A 21,970-nucleotide genomic window follows, 5' to 3' on the forward strand; every position below is an offset into this window, starting at 1 on the left:
GGCTACTGGACCCTCCGAATCTGAGTTCCAGCTACCCACCCAACCTTCTCTTCTGGATTCTTCCTCTCACCTGCTCAAGTCATGTTGACCATTTTGCTGCTCCTCAAACTTGTTGAGCATGTTTCTACCTCAATGGTCTCAACTCAGGGTCTTTGACTTTTCTGTTTCCTCTTATTTTAATAGTTTCCTACAAATAACCACATGATTCCTTTCCTCATATCATTTAATTCTCTGCTCAAATATTGCCTTATCAATAAGGAGCTCTGTAACTGCACCATATAAAATAACCCACTTTGCATTCATTTTTCTTTTACCCTGCTCAGTTTCCATCTTAGTTCATATGGCTCTTGTACTGTGTATTTATGTATTTACTGTTTGCATATTCATGTACATGTACACACACATACAAAGTCAAGAATATTAGCCCTGTGAGGCCAGGAATGTTATTTTTTCATTAATGTAGTCCTCAGTAAAAATACTTGTTGAATTGATGAAGGAATGAAGAATAAATAAGTGGATGAATCCTCTTCCTCTTGAATAGTCATTTTCAGAAGAGGCAAAATAATAGCATAAGGGTTCATTCATGTCCCCAAGAAAAATCAGTACAGCTTTCAAGTTCAAGTTTATAATTTTAGCCTCAAAATGAAATCTACTTAAGACTTCCCTCTCCATATTTATTACTTACACCCCATAGCCCTTTAATTCTCTAACGCACAAAATGCTCTTAGGCCTTTTTCTTATTCACAAGTGTTAATTCCTGTTTTGTTCTTTATCTAGGCTTCCATATGTCATTTTAGTATCTCTCCATTTTCAGTGTCCTTCACAGCAGCCTGTGAACCCCCTAGACAACATGATCATGCCCCTTTAACTTGTATGGTACCTAGTGCTGAGCCATATGCACACTGTACTGCATGATAGCCTTTTAATGACAAATTAGATTTTTATTTCGGTTCATTATGCCTGGGTTTTCAGGCAATGTTCCGGATTTCATGGTTTTGTTTGTAATGAGTCATGGCCCCATTGACAAACAAGGAGTAATTAAACTAACCAGGTTATCAATAGAAGCTTGTGATGGATCTCCTGTTGCATATGTTATTTCATCTTCAATAATAGTTGGATATCATAAAAGATTATGGCCTCTTAGTGTGACAGACAGAGAGAAAGAGATGAAAGCCTATGAGAACAAGAGTAAAAATATAATCTTACTTATACTTCTCACAAGCAAAAGAGTATCATATTAATTGACAATAAGAGGGTTTTCATTTATAAATATCTTTTGTAATTTTATTGCCTTATAAGGGGGGGATGTGAATCTTTGCTTAACAAAGAAAGTTAAAATTTATCAAATGGTTCCTTATATTGAGTTAGAGATATGCATGTGTTTGTATTTGTGTATTTATAAATGTGTGTATGTGTATTATCTCATAACATTTTCTTATTCAAACTTCTCTGGTAATCATTTTTTATTATTTTTCACCAAGTTATTAGCAAGCACTTTTATAAAAATATTTATTTGCAAGTTTTTTTCCAATTGAACCTTTACTATTAAGAATAAGAATCTCACAGAGAAATAGAGGTGCTATAATTTCGAAGTGAAGTATCACCCTTAACAGAAAATTACTCTGCTCAGGTATTTTTAAAATGAAAGGCAATATTCTGTTGTAAGAGTGTTTACAATTTTCACTTTCACTGCATATTGAAAAATCATTAAACTCTGTACTTTTTTTATTGCTTTCTAAAGAAACTTAAAATAAATCCAAAGTGCACACTTACTCAGATCTTTTGTCTGAATGAATTAGTATTTGCACCTTCTAGGTTCCTGTTGTATTGAACTGTTTCCCATAGTGTTATTTGAAATATGTACTATGTTAAATGTAAATTGGTAGGAAAGAAAATATTTATGGAAAATGACATGCATATAAAACTAGAAGATAGCATAGGAGAAAATCTAGATGACCTTGGGATTGGTGATGGCTTTTTAGATACAACACCAAAAGCACAATTCATGGAAGAGATAGTTGATAAGTTGAACCTTGTTAAAATGAGAAGTTTTGACTCTGTGAAACACAATATCAAGAAAATAAAAAGACAAGCCACAGGGCTTCCCCGGTGGCGCAGTGGTTGAGAGTCCGCCTGCCGATGCAGGGGACACGGGTTCGTGCCCCGGTCTGGGAAGATCCCACATGCCGCGGAGTGGCTGGACCTGTGAGCCATGGCCGCTGAGTCTGCACGTCCGGAGCCTGAGCTCTGCAGCGGGAGAGGCCACAACAGTGAGAGGTCCCCATACCGCAAAAAAAAAAAAAAAAAAAGACAAGCCACAGACTGAGAGAAAATATTTGCAAAATACACATCTGATAAAGGACTGTTATCTAAAATATACAAAGAACCCTTAAAACACAATAAAAATAATACAAACAACCCAATTGAAAATGGACCAAAGACCTCACCAAAGATATACAGATGGTAAATAAGCATATGAAAAGACACTTCACATCATATCATCAGTGAAATGCAAATTAAAACAATGAGATACCACTACATACCTATTCGAATGACCAAAATCTGGAGCACTGACAACTCCAAATGCTAGTGAGGACATGGAGCAACAGGAACTCCCATATGTTGCTGGCGGGAAGATAGTTTGTCAGTTTCTTACAAAACTAAACATACTCTTACCATACAATCCAGCAATTGCACTTCTTGGCATTTACCCAAAATAGTTGAAAACTTAGTTCCACACAAAAAATAGATGTTTAGAGTGGCTTTACATATGATTGCCAATGCTTGGAAGCAACCAAGAAGTTCTTCAGCAGGTGGATGGATAAACTGTGGTACATACAGACAATGGAATATTACTCAGGGCTAAAAAGAAATGAGTTATCAAGCCATGGAAAGACGTAGAGGAAGCTTAAATGCATATTACTAAGTGAAGAAGCCAAGCTGAAAAGGCTACATGCTATATGACCCCAACTATTTAACATTCTGGAAAAAGCAAAACTATGGAGAAAATTTAAAAATCAGTGGTTGATGAGGATGATGAGGTAGTAGAAAATGAATAGGCAGATATAGGAAAATTTAGGAATAGGAGGGTTTTAAGGGCAGTGAAAATACTTCGTATGGTATCGTGATGATGGATATGTGTCATTGTGCTTTTGTCCAAACCCATAGAATGTACAGCAGCAAGAGTGAACCCTAATGTAAACTATGATTTCAAGTCATAATAATGTGTCAGTGCAGGTTCACCACTTGCAACAAATGTACCACTCTGGTAGGAGATATTGACAATGGAGAGGCTATCCATGTGTTAGGAAAAGGAGTATATGGGAAATCTTTGCATCATCCACTCAATTTTGTGTGAACTTAAAACTGCTCTAAAAATAGTCTATTAAAAACAAAATGACACATGCATACAACTCCTAATGTTTCCCTTCAAAACTCATCTACCTCCAGTCTAACCCATCTCAATCAACTGGTATTTCTAACTTTCTATTTAAGTCAAGTGAAATCACCCTCGTTTTTTATAAAAAGTCTGTCCAGAAATCATGTTGACTCCAACTTCACAATAGACCCCAAAGCTGGTCACTTTCCACTGCCTCAGGTGCTACCACCCAGGTATGAGCTCCCAACATCACTTGTCTTCTTACTGCAACAGCTTTCATCCTGGCCTCGCAGTGGTCGCTTCTCAACACGGCAGCCTGAGTGATGTGATACTTTTAAAACAAAAGTCAGATTATATCCCTCCTCTGCAGTGGTTCACCATTTCACTCAGAGTAGAAGCCAAGTCCTTAAAATGGCCCTCAAGGTCCTATCTGATCTTTCCTCCTTTGGCTCCATATATTATTCAGGGTTCTGCAGACAAACAAAACCCATAATATATGTGTGTATCTATATACACACACATACCTATACACACATATACATACATACATATGTGATATATATATATATGATGTACATATATAGAGAGAGACAGAGACAGAGAGAGATTATATTATGAGGAAATGGTTCACTTCTTAGCTGGCTGAGAAGTCCCACAAACTACTGTCTGCAAGCTAGAGACCCAGGAAAGTCAGTGGTGTAGTTCGGTCCAAGTCCAAAGGCCTGAGAACCAGGGGAGCCAGTTGTGTAAATCTCAGTTTGAGAGCAGAAGACTGATACCTTAGCTCAAGCAGTCAGGTAGAGAAGGGACAGTCTCCTTTCCTCTGCCTTTTCTATTCAGGCCTTCAATTGACTGTATGATGTGCACCCAACATGGGAAGGGCAGTATGCTGCTGAATTCACTGATTCAAATTCTAATCACATTAGAAATATTCTCACAGTCACACCCAGAAATAATGTTTAGCAAATATCTGAATGCTCTATGACCCAATCAAGTTGACGCAAAATGAACCATCACACTCTATCTCCTGCTACTGCCCCTTCTTTCTCTTTGCTTCAGTCACACTGATCTCCTTGCTATTTCTCAACTGAACCAGGCTTGCTTCAGCCTCAGAGCCTTACTGCAAGCTGTTCCCTCTACCAGTAAGGCTCTTTCTCCAGATACTCACATAGCAAACTCACTCATCTACATCATCTTTGCTTAAATCTTTCCTTGTCAATGAGTCCTACTCAGATTAGCTTTTATAAAATTGCAACACATTCCTTGCTCTAATTCCTCTTACCTTGCTCTAATGCTTTTATTTTTTTACGATATTTCTTCTAACATTTTATTTAAATTATTTATTTTATTTACTGCTGATACTCTGTCTCCTCATCCACCCCCACCCCCACCCCCACCCCCACCCCCCACCCCACCCCCGTCTAGAACGTAAGCTTTATCATGTCAGGGAGTTTAACTGCTTGTGCCTTGAGAAAGGCCTGGTATGTATCACTGGCTCAATAACTATTTGATGAATAAAAGAAATGGCTATGCTATATATAATATATATATTATATATATATTATATATAATGAAGCTTTTTAAGTATCATTTTGTGCCAGGCACTGTGCTTTGACCTCTGAATATGCAGAGATGAATCAGATATTTACCCTGCCTTTAGGCAGTGACAAAGACGCCTGGCATACCCATAAATAATTACAATACAAGATAGAAAGTGTGTTGTATGAGAGATTTAGATAAACTACTCAAAGGGGAAAGGTATTTCCAGCCAGAGCAGCAAGGGAGAGTATAGAAATGGCGACCCCTAAATTTGGGTCTTGGATCTGTAGAAATGGTGAAGAATAGCATTCTAGGTAGAAGGAACCACATTTAAAAGAATCACTAACGTGCTAAAGCATAGGGAGTAGGGAAAACCACAGAATATGGAAAGAACTCAGACTTTGAGTCAACATGTCTGACGTCAAATCCAAACTCTGAAGCTAAGTAGCTGTGTGACCTTAGACAAATTATTTAACCTCTCTGAGTTTCAGTTCTCACATCTGTAAAATTGGGATAATGCCATCTCGCCTAGAGTATTCTTTGAGGAAATCATGAACGTAAAGCACCAAACCCCCTGACTTGCTCCCAGCCATCACTCAGTGAATAAGAGCTATTATTGGAGTGTAGTTTGACTGGAGTACAGATGAAATGTTCCCCTCAACAATGCCATTTTCCAATAGGAAGCAAGGCCAAAATGTATTGCATTTACTCTGCACTCCCTGGGAACATTCATCTATTGTCCAACTTGAAAAATGAAGCTGAAAATGACCAGTTTCGTAAGAGAAGCATAAAACACTGAAAATGTGATGCATTGGCCTATCAGACATAAGATTACTTTGAATATAGAAGGAATAAAAATATGTGTGCTCTATATTTTGGTTGAAGATTATTTTAACTTACCCGCAGTTTCTTTCTTTCTTTGTTTCTTTTTCAGTTGCTCCTACGATTCAGGAAATTAAATCTGGCACTGTGGCCCCGGGACGCAGCGGATTGATAAGATGTGAAGGTGCGGGTATGCCGCCTCCGGCCTTTGAATGGTACAAAGGAGAGAAGAAGTAAGGACCTTGTGATTATTACTCTGTTTCAAGCACTTTGAGCTAATGTGTTTGTGTTTCAGATATTTACTTTAAGCAGTTTCTTTAACTGGCTTGAATGATTCTCAGCAGCCTTTTCTCGAGCAGGCAAACTGAAGAGGCCCATGTGGTGGGGATGAGTAGCTAACAGCATCCAGAAGAAATGTCCACTTTGGTTTATATGATCTCAGAAATGCCTTCAAATCCCCCATCACTGGTGCATTTCATTTCTTTCCCTCCCTTCTGAGCCAGCACACCCTTGCTCTTGCCGGCAACCATGTTTACTTGGGAAATAAACCAGCTCTTAAAGGACTTGGGCACAGTTTCCATGAGAGCACTCCAAAAGCAATCGGAGCTGTGGACTCCACCTGGCTTCCTTGATAATCCTCAACCCTTTGACCTGCTTCCCTCTCCCACAAGTCATTTTAACATTTTCTTTCATAGAATGTGGCATTTAAGTATTCTATCACTAAAGGGACTGTAGAGGGATAAAATACATGGTTGAATGACTAACCAAGGGGATTTGAGGACTACTCTAACTTCAGAGGAGCTTGGGGAGCTTCAGAAAGCCTTAGCAAGAGCTGTTGAACAAGAGAAGACAGAACTTGATGACTTCCTCTTTACTTTCAACCAGTGGGCTCAGTCAGATCTCTTCACCTGCTCTTATCAAGCCATCAAAGAAGAATAGGCCCCCCTGGGTAAAATGGCAGATGTAATGCAGAGGGGAGGGTATTATCTATAATATATATATTTTTTGCTTCAAAACTAGGGAAGGGATGTATTCAAGAAAATGTTAGTTTGGACCATATGAACTTTCCATTTTTCAGTCAAAAAGGCTAAATGTTGGCAATCTCATACTATTCAACATATACGTATGGGGTTTATTTATTAGTGTCATGGCTCATAACTAATTACAGCTAAACGTCTGAACAGAAAACAGGTGAAATCACATAAGAACTTAGATGTTGCCACAATGGATGAGCATGGATGTGACATAAGCAGGTATTTTGTTTCTTAAACTGTAATCAAAAGAGGATTTACGGGAGATATTCTCTTTCAACATCAGGCTTAACAATAAAAGATATCCCCATAGCTATCTCATTTGTTTTGGATAACTGACAGTGGTTTTACCTAAAAATTTTCAGAGTTGTTTTTTATGCAACCTCTTCTACAATTTGAGCTGCTTAATTATTACTTCTTTTTACTAATTAATTAATGCTTTTACTAATTCTAAATCTTTGTATCTTCCTGGAAGCCCCTATATTTTTATATACCTAGAATTAGATAAACTGGTCTGTGGTCACCCTTGTCCCATGTTACAAGATTACATATCTGGCAATATAACCTTCCTCAGATTCTGATAATCCAGGCTAGGAAGTCTTCAGTTTGTGAAGATCTTTAGAGATAAACATCTGGGAGAGTGGTTCTCAGTCCTTTGAAAATTATGAAACCCTTTGTTCAAATGCAATCTTTTTTGGAAGCCCAATATGTAATATCTGTGAAAGTAAGGGTGAATGGAGCCTCAGTTCCATCTGCTCTGAGCCTGCCCTTCCATTAGGATGTCCTTGCAGCCCCTCCTCCCCATCTCTGGTTCTCCGCAAAGCACAGTCTTAAAAATTGACTGAAATTATTTTACATATCTTTCAAAGTCACTTTTGAAACTGTGTCATACCTTTCTTAAAGGCTAACAAGCAGAATTATTGTTGGCAGCACAAGTGAGAACTCCTTTGCTAAAGTCCATTTTGTTTCTAATAATTTTTTTTGCTATACCTCTCTCTTCCCCTTTCCTAAATTCAGTGACCATTGTCAAAACAGGCAACAACAATCTTCAGCCCACTTTCTTGGCCTATAGCAAAGGTAGCAAAGAGCCAATTGGTGTCCACAGTCGTAGCTTCAGTGATTTTTGTTTTTCCAAGTGGGGAGATGGACTATAGCTTTTATTAGATTTTCAAAGGAGTTTAGAATCACTGCTAAAAAAGGTAGATAGATTGCCCCCAGTCAGTGCACCTCCCCAATACACTCACACATGAGAAAATCTAGCCACTATGAAAATCAAATGCACTTATCAAAGGCAAACATATTTTCACTTCAGAATGAAGTATACATTTATCATTTGTTAGAATTATATTTGAGGAAATATTCAAATTCTCAAATACCACTAGAATATATAAATTCCTCTTAAAATTATAGAAAAGCAAGTTTGAGTATATGCAGGGAGTAAGAGAGAGAAAAATTCTGCTTGCTGAATGATTGTTGTTACACTCACTAAGAGCATCTACCGTGCTATCTAAAGGGCCCAGGCCATTTAAAATATTTATTTCATCAAAATGAAAAACTATGTGTGGTTGGGAATCCGCCTGCCGATGCAGGGGACACGGGTTCGTGCCCCGGTCCGGGAAGATCCCACATGCCATGGAGCGGCTGGGCCCGTGAGCCATGGCCACTAAGCTTGCGCGTCCAGAGCCTGTGCTCCTTAACGGGAGAGGCCACAACAGTGAGAGGCCCATGTACCACAAAAAAAAAAAAAAAAAGCAAAGAAAAACTATGCAATGAGCACCTGATATTTAACATTAACCCATTTAATTTTCACAACAAACCTGTAAGATAGATACTACTCACCTTTTGCTGAAGAGAAACAAAAGCACAGTGTTTTTAAGTAATTTGCACAAGTCTATAGTTAGTGACAGAGCTGGGATTTGAGCCCAGGAAGTCTTGCAAATATTCATGCAGAGTCTGTGGATTTAACTCTTATACTATGGCACCCAGTATTGTTCATGGGACCTCAGAGTCTATCAAAAATAATTTGAAATATCAATGTTAAATGCCAGGGTAAATGCATTAGAGGTAATTTACAAGTTAGCAAAATAAAAGACTGCACGTACGAACACTCACTTATACTTTCCCAATTGGTTTCATCAAAGACACAGAAATAATGGAGTCAAGGTAACCAGACAGGAAAGAAACAGATACACCATGTTTTCAAGTTGTTTTCTTGACCTCAAGGTCATTACCAGGAGCATGAGGCTGACAGAGACTGTCGGAGCAGAGCATAGTTTTTACAAGATCTTGAGTTTTATTTCCTAGAGATCTTTTATACTTGAGGTTTACAAAAAACATTCAGAAATAACTTACTCTCTTCACTTATACTTAAGGGGATGTTTATAAAAACTCATCTCGCTTAAATCAAGAGCTTCAAAGCCAGATCTTCATTCAAATAAATATAAACAAATAAACACAAACAAATAAACAAGAGGAAGTACCTGATCATCTCTAATCTTATCTCTGCATATAGTTCTTCCACATCCTGTACAATCCGTTTCTGTGTGCTGGGAATAATATGCTTGAAAGCCTTTAAAAAAAAAAACCTGCAAAATGAAGCACAATTTAAAGAAAAGAAAGAAATGTTACTGAGGATAAATCACTTTCCAGGACCTTTAAATTCTCTCTCATTTATTCTTCAGACCTCTGTGAGGTATGATTTATTATCCTCAATTTACTGATGGCAAAACGGAAACATAAGAGACTTAACCTGTCTAAGAGCACTCACTTAAAAGATGCTGTCGGGACACATTTTAGATTTGTCAACCTCTCAGCCCATGTTCTTTCCCTCGTATACATTGTCATTATTAGTTATCTATTGCGAAGTACAAATCAACCCAAAATTTAGCAGCTTAAAACAGTAAGCTTTTGTTATCTCAGTGTCCGTGGGTCAGGAATCCAGGAGCAGTTAGCGGGATATGGCTCAGGGTCTTTGACTTAGTTCCTGTCAAATGTCACCTGGCGCTGATCCTCCGAAGGCTTGCCTAGGGCAGGAGGATCAGCTTCTGAGGTAGCTCGCTCACATGTCCTACAAGTTGGTGCCTGTTATTGACTGAAGGCCTCTGTTAATCACCATACAGACCTATAAATAGGGCTGCTAGACGTCTTCATGGCAACACAGTTGACTGTCCCCAGAACTAGTGATTCAAGAGAAACCATAGAAGCTGTTCATGATCTAGTCTCAGAAATCTCTATCTTTTCTGCAATATATTATTGGTTATAAAAGGTGACTCTATTCAAAAAGGGAGAGGTAATAGGGGAACATAAATATCAAGAGGTGAGAATCATCAGATGCCATCTTCAAAGATGGCTGTTACATTGTCTCCCTCATGGATGATGTAATTGTTTACATATTAGAAATATTAGCTATTTGACCTTTAGTCTATTGCACTGTTTGGGTAAGCATCATGAGAAAGACTAAAGTTATATACTTGTTATTAAGATATCCCTTTGTATAAAATGGTCATTTTTTAACACTATAGTCTCTTTCAGCATACCTGGCAGGGTAAATTCTAATAGGCTAAATTTTACTCTCTATATAAAAACATTTTAAGTATTGGGAAAACTAAAGTTCAGAGTTCAATTACACAGAGAACCAAAATTTTAAACTTTTTTTCTTAATAACAGAGAAGATTGATGAAAAGAAATACACTCCTTATATGCAGTGAAAGGACACTTCAGAATATGCTAAGTAAATAATATTTTTGATAACATGAAATAAGTTCATCTATAGCTTGAGAATAGTACATTCACTTAGGATTAAGACCAAAAACATAAACTAAATTTTAATGGACTAACATTTAAATTGGTATTGCAAAAACATAGGTTTTGTATCACTTTGTGGAGATGGTATTACCATCTTGTCTTAGATCAGAATTTTATTATTTGCTTACTTAGTTGAATTCCCTCCTATTTTTTTTTAGCTTTCCTCAAATCCAAGCCTGCAACCTAGAAAGACATGCCTTCTTATTTTTTATGATGAGTTTAACTGCTCCAGTCTTATAAAATACTACATACCTTATTCACTTTGCCTATTTTTAGGCAAATGGACAATTGTAGCAATGTCTTTTTAGAATTCTTTAATCACAACAGGGTTTCTTTCTTAATTCTCTGTTATGATTTAAGATAGGGATACAAATGTTACAAATAGGTAAATACAAATTTCATCCATAAGTGAAAAACAAATATGTTATAAAACATTAAAATGATCAATATATCAGTTAAAAAACAAACATGTATCTAAAAATTGAATATTTTATGATGAGAACTTATAATATTTTGACTTTTTAAGCAATGAATTTCAAATTTAATCTATGAATTTTTGTCATTCTTTACAACAAATAACATGTCAGCACACCTCTCACTTCAGAATCCTGTTAATGGTTCAGTCTACACCACTGCTTCAGAGGAAATATGATGAGCATTACCTTATTGCCTATTGTAAAGGATTTATTATCTATGTGCATAAAACATGCATGCACATGTCACAAAATGTATACAGGTACCACTGAATGGACAGAAAAATGCCAAAATCAACCAGGTAGAGAATGCCAGGTTCACATTACACAGAAGTATGATGACCTTTTTCAATCAGGTTAGGTTTTCATTTTAGGGAATGATGATTTTTTACTATTGGCTTTACAGAGGTAAGGTGAACTTGAGAAATCATAGTGAAGTGGAGTGACCTTTCCTCTCTTTTTTCCTATTCTAGATTATTTACTACTGAATCATCTAGATGGGCCATAAATTTCATCTGAGTTATTCACTTTGATGAATGAATGTAAGAGGGAGGGTCTTCTTTCCTTCTTTTATTTTCAAGGGGACCAGAAAAATGAGTTAAAATATTTTTCTGTATCTTCTTTGCTGTTTTTTCATTTAATTTATGTGTGTCAAAGTTATGAATACATCACATTTGTATAACCCGTTATGATTTTCAAGCATTTTTATATACGGTAGTTTAACAAAATTTGCATGTTTTTACATTTCACTTACAGTAGAGTCAACTCTTCAAGCTTTGGGTGCTACATAAGAGAGAAAAAGAGAAAGAGATAAATATATAATAGTAACAATTTAAATGACATGGACTTGCTACTCTAAAGATGTACAGTAGGAGACATATTCCTTGCTACAACTTCAATCATGCTTCATTCTCATTTGCCTCTGATAGTGTATCTCTCCATTCTAAGTGAGATTCTCAGGTGGAAAATGGGTATCTAATATAATATCGTTCTAAAACAAAAAACAACTATTTCACCCAGTGCCCAACCATGGAGAATGATGTAAAGCAGTGGTCCACAACATTTTTGGAACATATATCCCTATGAGTAAAATATGAAACTTAGCAAAACTAGCAATATATGCATACTTATTTGTAAATTATGTATATGCATTTCTGAACTGGTATATTGCTTACATTAAATGACCGACAACAGATAAAATTTAAAAGATGAGATACAAATGCAACATAAATGGACATTTTATTATTTTTTTCTCATACTCCAACAGATCACTTTGTACCCACCTTGAAGTACTTGCCCTCCATTTTGGAGACTCTTGTAAAGTACGTTAGTTTAAAGTAAGGACGTTTAGGGAATTGTCAAGGGCAGTTTTAATGACATGCAACTTTTACCCTACATGCTGACTTTGCAGTCTTACAACACATATTATGTAACTTAATGTACTAACTTACCCATTCCTTGCAAAATTCTAACTAGATTATGCCTGAGAAAAATGCTATCTCATAAAGGTAAAATAACTTGTTGAAGGGAAGTACAGAATGGGATGTAAAATCTAATTTCAAGGAAAACTTAGGAGGTGATGGATATGTTTATGGTCTTGATATTGATGGTTTCACAGGTGTATAGTAATTCCCAAACTCATTGAGTTGTATATATAAAATATGTACAACTTCATATACATCAATTATACCTCAATAAAGTGATTTAAAAAAATAAAAACCCTAACATATGTATAAAAGGGATAACTGTATAAAAAATAAATAAAATAAAATACAAAAATTCAAAAAAAAATAAATAAATAAATCTTAAAAAATCCTTAATTTTCTGACTCTCGTGTCAAGATATCTCTCTTCTAGATTTTATACCACATTTTTGATTATTAGGAAGAGACTAGAATTATAATTCTCCACACACACACACGCACATGCACACGCACACGCACACGCACACACCCCCTGCCCATCACCCCTTTCATCCTCTCATTTGCAAGGCCGTTATTATAAGAGTAGCAGTTACATATTTTGATTTAGAATGATACTAGAAATAGCCTCATTGCCACCCCATGTTAAAAATGAGCTTCCCTGATGACCTGAGATTTTACTCCTTCTCATTGGGCCCTTATCTGTGAGATAATCTGCAAAATTTGAAAAGGAAATAAATTCCTGTGTTGAAAGAACTTGCATTTCTAATGTTATCTCATTATTATGTATTTGCTTGTTTGTTTGTTAGTTTATTAATTTAATCCTGATGATATTTCACTCTTTTTTACAACCAAAGTCTTATCAATACAACTCCATCACCCCTGTGATGACTTGGTCATCCAAGGCCAAGATGATAAAGGGTAAATATCTGAAACAAATGGGAGCATCTCAATTACTGGGAACTGGAGAGCACATGTACATGTAAGATATAAATACATATTATTACATTGAAAACTTTGGGCCAGTCAGACAAAGTTGAAAGTGGACCAATTCCAGCTTGCATCTCCTGACTTAGAATTTACAACTTACAAAAATCACCAAAATGAAATAAGTACTAAGAAAACCCTAAGGGAATCCTAAGTCCTTGAAAGTACACAGCCAGGATCCATTCAACTCAAATCAGAGCATTAACAAGTGCTTCAGGGAAAAGGTAGCTTTTGTGCTGGGCACCAAAGAATGAATAGTATTTCCAAATATCGCAAGGGGTGAAGAATAATCATTAGCAAGAAAAGAACGCAGTCAATTCATCTGAGCATTGTGTGGAGAGTTTTTTATACTCTGGGGTACAGGATGTGAAATATGGTGTAATAGAAGGTAGGTTTAGAAAGGTCTCTTAGGGCAAGACTTGAGGAATCTTAAATGTCATGATAAGACATTTGGGCTGGATTCCATAGGCATTGGGAAGCCATCGGAGGGCTTTGCAAGAATAGTAAAATGATCTACTCCCCATCTTCACAAAATGTTTCTGGAAGCAGTTGGGAGGAATGGGTGGGCAAGATATAAAATATGGCTTAAACTAGGGTATTGGTTGTGCAGTTTAAAAGCAAGAGAGAGAAAAGTAGTATTTGTATGTTTCAGTGTCTGATTAAATACAAGGAAAGGATAATTTGAAGGTAATTCCAAGTTTTCTATCTCAATAACAAGGTTGAATAGTGAAGTTATTAGCTGAGGCTGGGAGCACAGGAAAAGAGATTTGGAAGAGATCTGAGTGCTGAGTTTGGTTTGGGACATTCTGAAATCAGGTGTTAATACTGGGTACACAGTCTACCAGCAAACAGGATTTTGGTTGTGTTCTTAAAATTCATAGCGATATTTCCAAAATAAATATTTGATCTTATCACTTGGTCCTTGAATCCTTCAGTGGTTTCTTTTTTTTTTTTTTTGCGGTACATGGGCCTCTCACTGTTGTGGCCTCTCCCGTTGCAGAGCACAGGCTCCAGACGCTCAGGCTCAGCGGCCATGGCTCACGGGCCTAGCCACTCTGCGACATGTGGGATCTTCCCAGACCGGGGCACGAACCTGTGTCCCCTGCATTGGCAGGCGGACTCTCAACCACTGTGCCACCAGGGAAGCCCCAGTGGTTTCTGATTGTCCCTAGAATCAAGTCCTAACAGCACAGTATGGCATAGGAGGCCTTTGTGTTCTAGCACCTGTTGACCTCTCTAGCTATGAATCTTGCCATTCTGCTGTCTCACAGTAGGGGTTTAGCCATCCTGAAATATTTAATTCCCAAGCTGTGACATGATCTCTGTCTTTCAAGCCTCTTCATATGTTGGCCGCTTTGCTTATAAGCCCCTTCCACATACCCCAACCCTGGCTACCTTTTACTGGCTGCCTTCCACTAGGCCTTTAGTCTCAATTCAGATGTCACCTTCTCTCAGAAAATACCCTGAACCTTTTCTCCTAGAAGAGGAAGCTCTCCAGATGTACTCCTATTTGCTCACCTCTGTCAAAGCACAAAGATGCTGTGTTAACCCTCATGTTCACAGCATCTAACATGGTGTTTGGAACACACTCTGTTGCAAGAAAGCATTGTGGCCTTTTCATATTGATAAAGTAGAGCCATTCTTATTTTAATACACTTTCAAATTGATAAGAGAATATTAGTAGAATTGCATCATCCCCTTAGACTGAGGAACACTGTAAACCCAATGTGTGATTACAGAAGAGAAGCTGGTATGTGTTGCTCAATTCTGACTTCCCAGGATTTCTTCTTTGTGAACGTGGTCTCTGCAAAGTGGTTGTGTTGGTATATTGTGGGATGAAATTTGACATTAAAATCATAGGCACATTGATATTAGAAAAGCAGTTCAAGCAGAGAGGAGAAATCTAGTCAAGGCCAGGTTGTCAGGGATACAGGACTCACTGCAGTCAGGGAGATTGACACCTGCACTGTAGCCTTTGTTTATTTGATGTAGGGTTAAAAGGCAATATCCTCTCTGTGCAAATCAATCTGTCACAAGTAAGGCAGCCCAAAGGTCTCTAATCTAAAATTATTAATTTCATTAAAATTCATAAAATAAATAGGACATACATTTTAAATAGGCTAATAAAGTCTAAAATCATTAAAATGTCCTAACATATTATAATAACATTAATTTATTCAAATGTACAACTAAAGATAGATACCTCTTGGGGCTAAGACAGCGATGCATGATATTCTTCAGTCTGTTCCTGGGAATAAATGATACATTGTTTTTGAGCCTTAAGTGCCAAGCAATACAGTAAACCAATAGGTTGCTATAACAGCATGTTCACATAAATTTTCATTTCTCTCTGGTTCCTAGCAGTTCCTACTCCTTCCTCTTTTTACTTTTTTTTTTTAATTTACCTTGCATGTCTGTGAAAAGCCTAGATGAGGTTGATAATGTGCATGTAATTGATACTGAGTTTGGCACATCTTGAAATCATGATGCCATGATCCTTTCAGTCACTCTCCTAGATTTTTTCTTTAAAAATAATTTCCTGTAAGCTCAATATTTTAATATTTTCCTGCCCTCTGAGAGGAAATTTTCCATTCTAAGAAACAGACCCTATCATTGAACAATAATAACACCTATCATATATCTAGTGCCTACTGCATTTGATATATATGTTTGTGTGTGTATATATATATATATATATATATATATATGCATAGATTTTACATTTTATACATTTAAAAAACATTCTTACATCAACACTTTGAGATTGGCTTCATTTTTCCCATTTCACAGATGAAAAAACTAAGCATTAAAAAAAAGTAAAGACATAATTCATTCAGTAGAACACGCAATAATTACTTACTGTGCAACTATTAAGTGCCCAGCGCTCTACTACATATTTAGAGTACAATGAATAACAAAACCAACCAGGATCCTTGACTGAATGGAGTTACACTCTAATGGGAAATATAGAACATAATCAAAAGTCACACAAATATATGAAAACTTACAACTGAAATGGTGTTACAAAGAGACGTATTTGATGTTATAATGATGATTTGACCAAGTCAGAGAGAACAAAGTAACTCCATAGCATCACTAGAATTTGGACTTTAGAGACAATTCTGGACTTAAAAATATTGCATTCTTGACACACTTCTAGGTTTTATTTTTTTCTGTCATTCTTGATATAGCATGCATATACACTGTGGGGAGAGATTTACTACCACCCAAATATTTAGTGAACCTAGGGGAAGAAAAACAAAAGAGAATTGATGCTGAAGGGGTGTGTATGTGTGTGTGTGTGTGTGTGTGTGTGTGTGTGTGTGTGTGTGTGTGTGTGTGTCAAGGAAGGTAGCCTGAGGAGGGAGGTGAAAGCCCACTTCATGCTTCTCATCTTGGGACTGTGAGTAGTCTGAAAGGCTGACTCCATCGGAGGCTAAAGACACCTGCTGTAAGATGCTGCACTGATGGACAGAGTTAAGCCCATAATAGATGGTTAAAAGGCCTCGAGTCCAGGGAAATCTCCAGACAGCTGGCTGAACTGGACCCTACATTTTTGTTTGACTTTCTACCCCATTAGTTTCACCTTATGGATTGAACCTGGCTTTCCTGGCATGAATGCCACATAGCACTTTGTTATTTAGCTCCACTGGTTTTATTCCCTGGTTTAACTTGATTTCCTTCAACCAACCATGATTTCTGACTTGTCTCTCCAAACTCAAATACAATATCCTGGTTTCTACTTGGTGATCTGAATATATCAATTGCTACTTTGGGAGGATACCAATAGTCAGAAGACCTGGATTTGAATTTTGGTTCTACCACTTATCAGATGGTAGAAAATAAATTTACTTTATTTTTCTAAATTTTTTTTCTCATCTGTAAAATGGGACTAATAATGCTTACCTCCTAGGATTGCTATGAAGATTAGTTGTTATACATTTGAAAATGCTTAAGTGTCAGTTTTCCACACTCTTAACACTAAACTTTTTTTGTACAATGTTGAAATTTTTATGTTAGATTACTTCAGTCATAAATGTGTTGAGAATAGCTAACATTTTCTACATACATAAAGCATTCCTGCTCACACTGAAAAGACTAGAAATACAGTCATGAATTCAAAGCCAAATATATACCTAAGCTGGAACTTTGTCACTGAGAGAGGCATTATAAGGTGTGTTGTGCAAGGACCTATATGCCACCTCAGTGTCATCTTCAGATTTTCAGGTATAGCTAAGGCCCTTTAGATAGTAACTGTGTCATATTTGTCTTTTTTCCTTTGGTTCCTAAATCAAGTATAAGAGGCATTTACTCATCATTTGATAACTAAATTAAAATTCTTTCCATTAAGACCATACCAGAGTTCTTACTATTACCCATGACTTTTTCTAAAGCTCTTTTTTTTGAGTTATATCTTTAGTTCATACTACTTCTTGGAACTCCCACAAGCCTGAAATCTAATGCTGGAAGTAACGTTCCTTTTCTTTGTAAATATAACTCTTATGACTCCAGAACTACTTACCTTCCCCTACTGTCTTCCATCTTTCCTATGCTACCACCCAAATATCAATTAATAAGACTGTATTCATCTTATCCAGTTGTACGACATGATATATTATTATCCTGTTCTTTTGCAATTCTAGTCTGATAAAAGGTCTACTATCATTCAAGAACACCTCTCCCACTCCGATTTCAAGTTATTTTAATACAGTGTTGTTGTCTGACACACACATATTTCCTATACCAACAATGAAGTTTTTCTGTGACTATTTGCACCTGAAAGTTTGTTTATCTAGAAATATCTATTGTTACTCCTGATCTGGGAAAGCAGATAATAAACAATAGTCCCAAAATGTGTAGTGAGGCTGGATTTATATAGAAAATGAATGAGGTCAGGTTTAGCTGCTCCATTTATTTTTGCACCCTCAACAATCAGTGCCAGTGGCTATGTGGTCAGTTCTGCTGTTGTTATGTTGTGGCCATCCTAGATAGCTACTGCCTAAGAGAGGTTATGATTGTGAAGCTTGTTAACATTTCATGTGTCAGAAATAGAAGTACCATCATTATTAGTATGTTTTCCACGTGGTGCTTCTGACTGACACTAAAAAATGTAAAGAACTATTCTAATTCAGAGCTAGTTCGTTGGTCAGGTTATGTCAGTTATGAGTTGGCTGCATCTGCTGGCAAAGCAAATAGCTTGCAGTGCACGGATTTATGAGACATTAGCAAAAGACAGAAGAAAGAAGAGGGAGGGCAATGGTATTCAGTATGTGTCCTAGTCCATTTGAGCTACTATAACAAAATACCACAGACTGAGTAGCTTATAAACAAAAGAAATTTATCTCACAGTTCTGGAGGCTGAAAGTCCAAGATCAGGGTGCCAGCATGGTCCAGTGAGGGTCCTCTTTTGGGTCCCAGACTTTTCAGTGTATACTCATATGGCAGAAGAAGCTAGGGATCTCTCTGGAGCCTCTTTTATAAAGTACTCATCTCAACCATGAAGCTTCCACCTTCATGACTTTTAACCACCTCACAAAGACCCCACCTACTAACCCCATTGTCTTTGGGACTTAGGATTTTAATGTATGAATTTTGGGAGGACACAGTCAGATCATAGTGGTTTGGAACAAATTCCTATTGGAGGCAGAGGGTAAAGGACAGCAGAGTCCACAGTAATAGAAGAATCTTATATACATGGCGTCCACTGAATGGTAAAAATGCAAAAAATAAAAACGACCAGGCATTTCTAAGCAACCACTATATGTTTCTGATCTCCTGCTGAGGAAAAGAATGCCATATTTCATTCCTAGCTTATTAGAATTTGTTTCTCTCTTTTTGAGGGTAGGGGCTATAAGAAAACATCTCTCATTCTATAATCTAAGTCAGTATAAGAACCATTCTTTTATAACTTGAAAGAGTTAAGTATTTAGGAAAAGAGAGAATGAACTCCTAAAAAGGCAATATTCTGGATTTAGTTCCCTGGTTTCATTGCAAGGTGTGTTGTTAACTATTGCTTGAGTTGTCACTTTCAGATTTCACATCACTGATGCAAGGAAGTCTGGTTTCAAGCAAGTCTGGGATAAATATGAAAAATCCAGTGGGACGAGGGTCATCCTGTGAATAGGCTCATGTGCACATGCCTGAAGCCTGTCAAGGATTTTCTTTAACACAGAATAACAATTCAGTTTGTCAAATACATGTTTGATAAAAAAAGAATGATTTTCTTTTCAGAAAATATAATTATATCCAAATATATTAGGATAAGTCTGTTTCATTAAAAAAAGCATCATCAGTTAAAGAGCTCTTTTCTTATTTGTTTTTAGTCAAGGAGTGAAATTACATTAGGGTCATACATGATGGGATTTCTAGGCATGGTTCAATTTTTTTGTATCTAATACCTAAGGGTAGATGTATTCATCTTAAAAGGGTCCCCACAGTGACTAAACCACCCGCTGTTGTAAACACCTGTTTATATATCTGATTCTTCTTGAAAGATCTTCAAAGATTATGTGTTGTCTAGCTTAACCCCTAATCACCTAGTATAGAACTCATCTTTGTAGTAAGTAATGACTATTTTCAGAATTGGTTTAAATAGCTGAGAAACCCTCCATCTACCATTACCCCCAGGATCTCTGTAGGTAAATCACAGAAATACACCTTCCAGAGATATACATCATCTCAGAAGTCTCTCTCCCTCAATGTCAGCTTTGGAAATGCTGCCCCAGTCATCTACCAGGTGAAGACAGGTTCTTAAATGGTGCTTGATGAGTCAGTACTTCTAAAACTCCCAACTATGGAAGAAAGGAAGCTTTGGACTCTTCCAGTCATCTCAGAGAGATAACGTCCTCTAGAGGAAGAACATTCCCCCAGAGAAGATGCTTTCCTTTTTTTATTGACCATAATCACCTGCCAGGCTGATCGCAGCAGCAGGAGTTGCTGCTGCTAAAGTGTGACTGATGTGCCACTTTGGTAAGAATTCACATAACACTGCTGGACACGGGCCAGGAATGGGTCTGCATGCACAGAGCATGGATGCACTGCATGATTTAGCACCATCTGGGGCTTGCCTTCAGACACGTTAAAGGGCAGAGAATTGGAACCCAACTCAGAACGACAGCCATAAGGAACATAAGCAAACAGTGCTGTGAAGTAACTGATTACACTCCCTTGATATTTCCTCCCCAGAGCCTAGCCAAATGAAGACCCTAACTAATCTTTTCTCAATTCTTTAGTAGCAAAATGAATCTTGGTTTTGGGAGATGGGGCACAAAAGTGATTTAATAGCCTTGGGAGTTGCTGAGTCCTCTGGAGAATGTAGCCATAGCAGAGACATGGGCAAATTGATTTAAGCCATAATGCTGAAGATTGCAGGACAATGAAACTGTGAATTTTTATACATAACATATACTAATTGGTTAAAAATAAATATATTGATGTGATGCAGAAAAATAGGCAATAACCATTGTGGGATTTTAGCATAAATATTGATAGATTTGCAATATGAGACAGATGACTAAATGCTGTCATATCCTTGATATTTGATAACCTGTTTTCTTGTGTCAGAGTTGGAGGTCATTAGGTTTATTGCTCAAGTTAAAGTTTTTTAATATTTATTCAACTCAACGTTTTATTAATCTGATTAAAGTTTGAGTTTTGGATAAGCCAAATTCAGCTATTACATGAAATACAAATAATTCCCAGATGATCAAGCATGGTTGCTTATTTTAATCTGCATTTAACTACAGTATATTTTATCTAAATTCAGATGCAAGTCACATAACATAATGCAAAGGAGTTCAACTTAAACTCTCAGGGGAATGCCATTTATTAGCATCTTCATGATTAAAGAAATATTTAGTACTAAGACTTGAACACATTAAAGAAGAAAAGCTAACTGCCATTTGAGCTATGAGCTTACATATCACATATTGTGATCAGCACATTTCTTTCACAATAAACTTTGGGGTTAGTTAGGGAGAAGTTATTATTTGGTTGGCATCTCATTATAGCAGAATTCATATTTAGAGAGAGAATTTTTTGACAGGGCCACTGAAGGGGACTTAACAATCCCTGTGTTGTGAGGATGTCACCCGAACTCCATTGACCTATGAACTATGTATTATATATCCAAGATACCACTATTAAAGTGCTATGTAGAACTCAAATATAAAATGAAGTATGTCCATATGGCCTTGCCTTTTAAGAAATTTAAAACAATTCAGTTTATTTGGGTAGACTCGTATGTATGGAAGCTGCTAGAGAGAACAACGCAAGAATATGGCTTTAAATTCTACAACAATTTGGAGAGCAACATGTAGAGCAAGAGGCAGAGACAGAGAGAGAGGATAGTCATTTAAGGAGAGTAGAGTAGGAGAGATAGGACATAGGTCAGACTTAAATAAGGAGGGAGCAATCTGGTTCTCAGAGATAAAAGGGAATGGTGGCCATTGGGGGAAGATTCAGGAAAAGTGTGAAGCAAAAGCGAGACTGTCAAGCATTGAAAACAGTAGAGCTA

At 36.9% G+C, this 21,970-nt stretch overlaps 1 protein-coding gene across 3 annotated transcripts in view; it reads left to right on the forward strand.

Moving 5' to 3' along the window:
* The window catches only part of NEGR1 (neuronal growth regulator 1), a 909,422-nt gene that overhangs the window by 707,332 nt on the left and 180,120 nt on the right, over positions 1-21,970 (forward strand). For all 3 annotated transcript variants that reach the window (XM_049703327.1, XM_012537085.2, XM_049703332.1), the window contains one exon: positions 5,853-5,973. In XM_049703327.1, the coding sequence (XP_049559284.1) occupies positions 5,853-5,973 (121 nt within the window). The remainder of the gene's footprint in view (positions 1-5,852; positions 5,974-21,970) is intronic.

The sequence above is a fragment of the Orcinus orca genome, chromosome 1, assembly GCF_937001465.1.
Source record: "Orcinus orca chromosome 1, mOrcOrc1.1, whole genome shotgun sequence".
NCBI classification, from domain to species: domain Eukaryota; kingdom Metazoa; phylum Chordata; class Mammalia; order Artiodactyla; family Delphinidae; genus Orcinus; species Orcinus orca.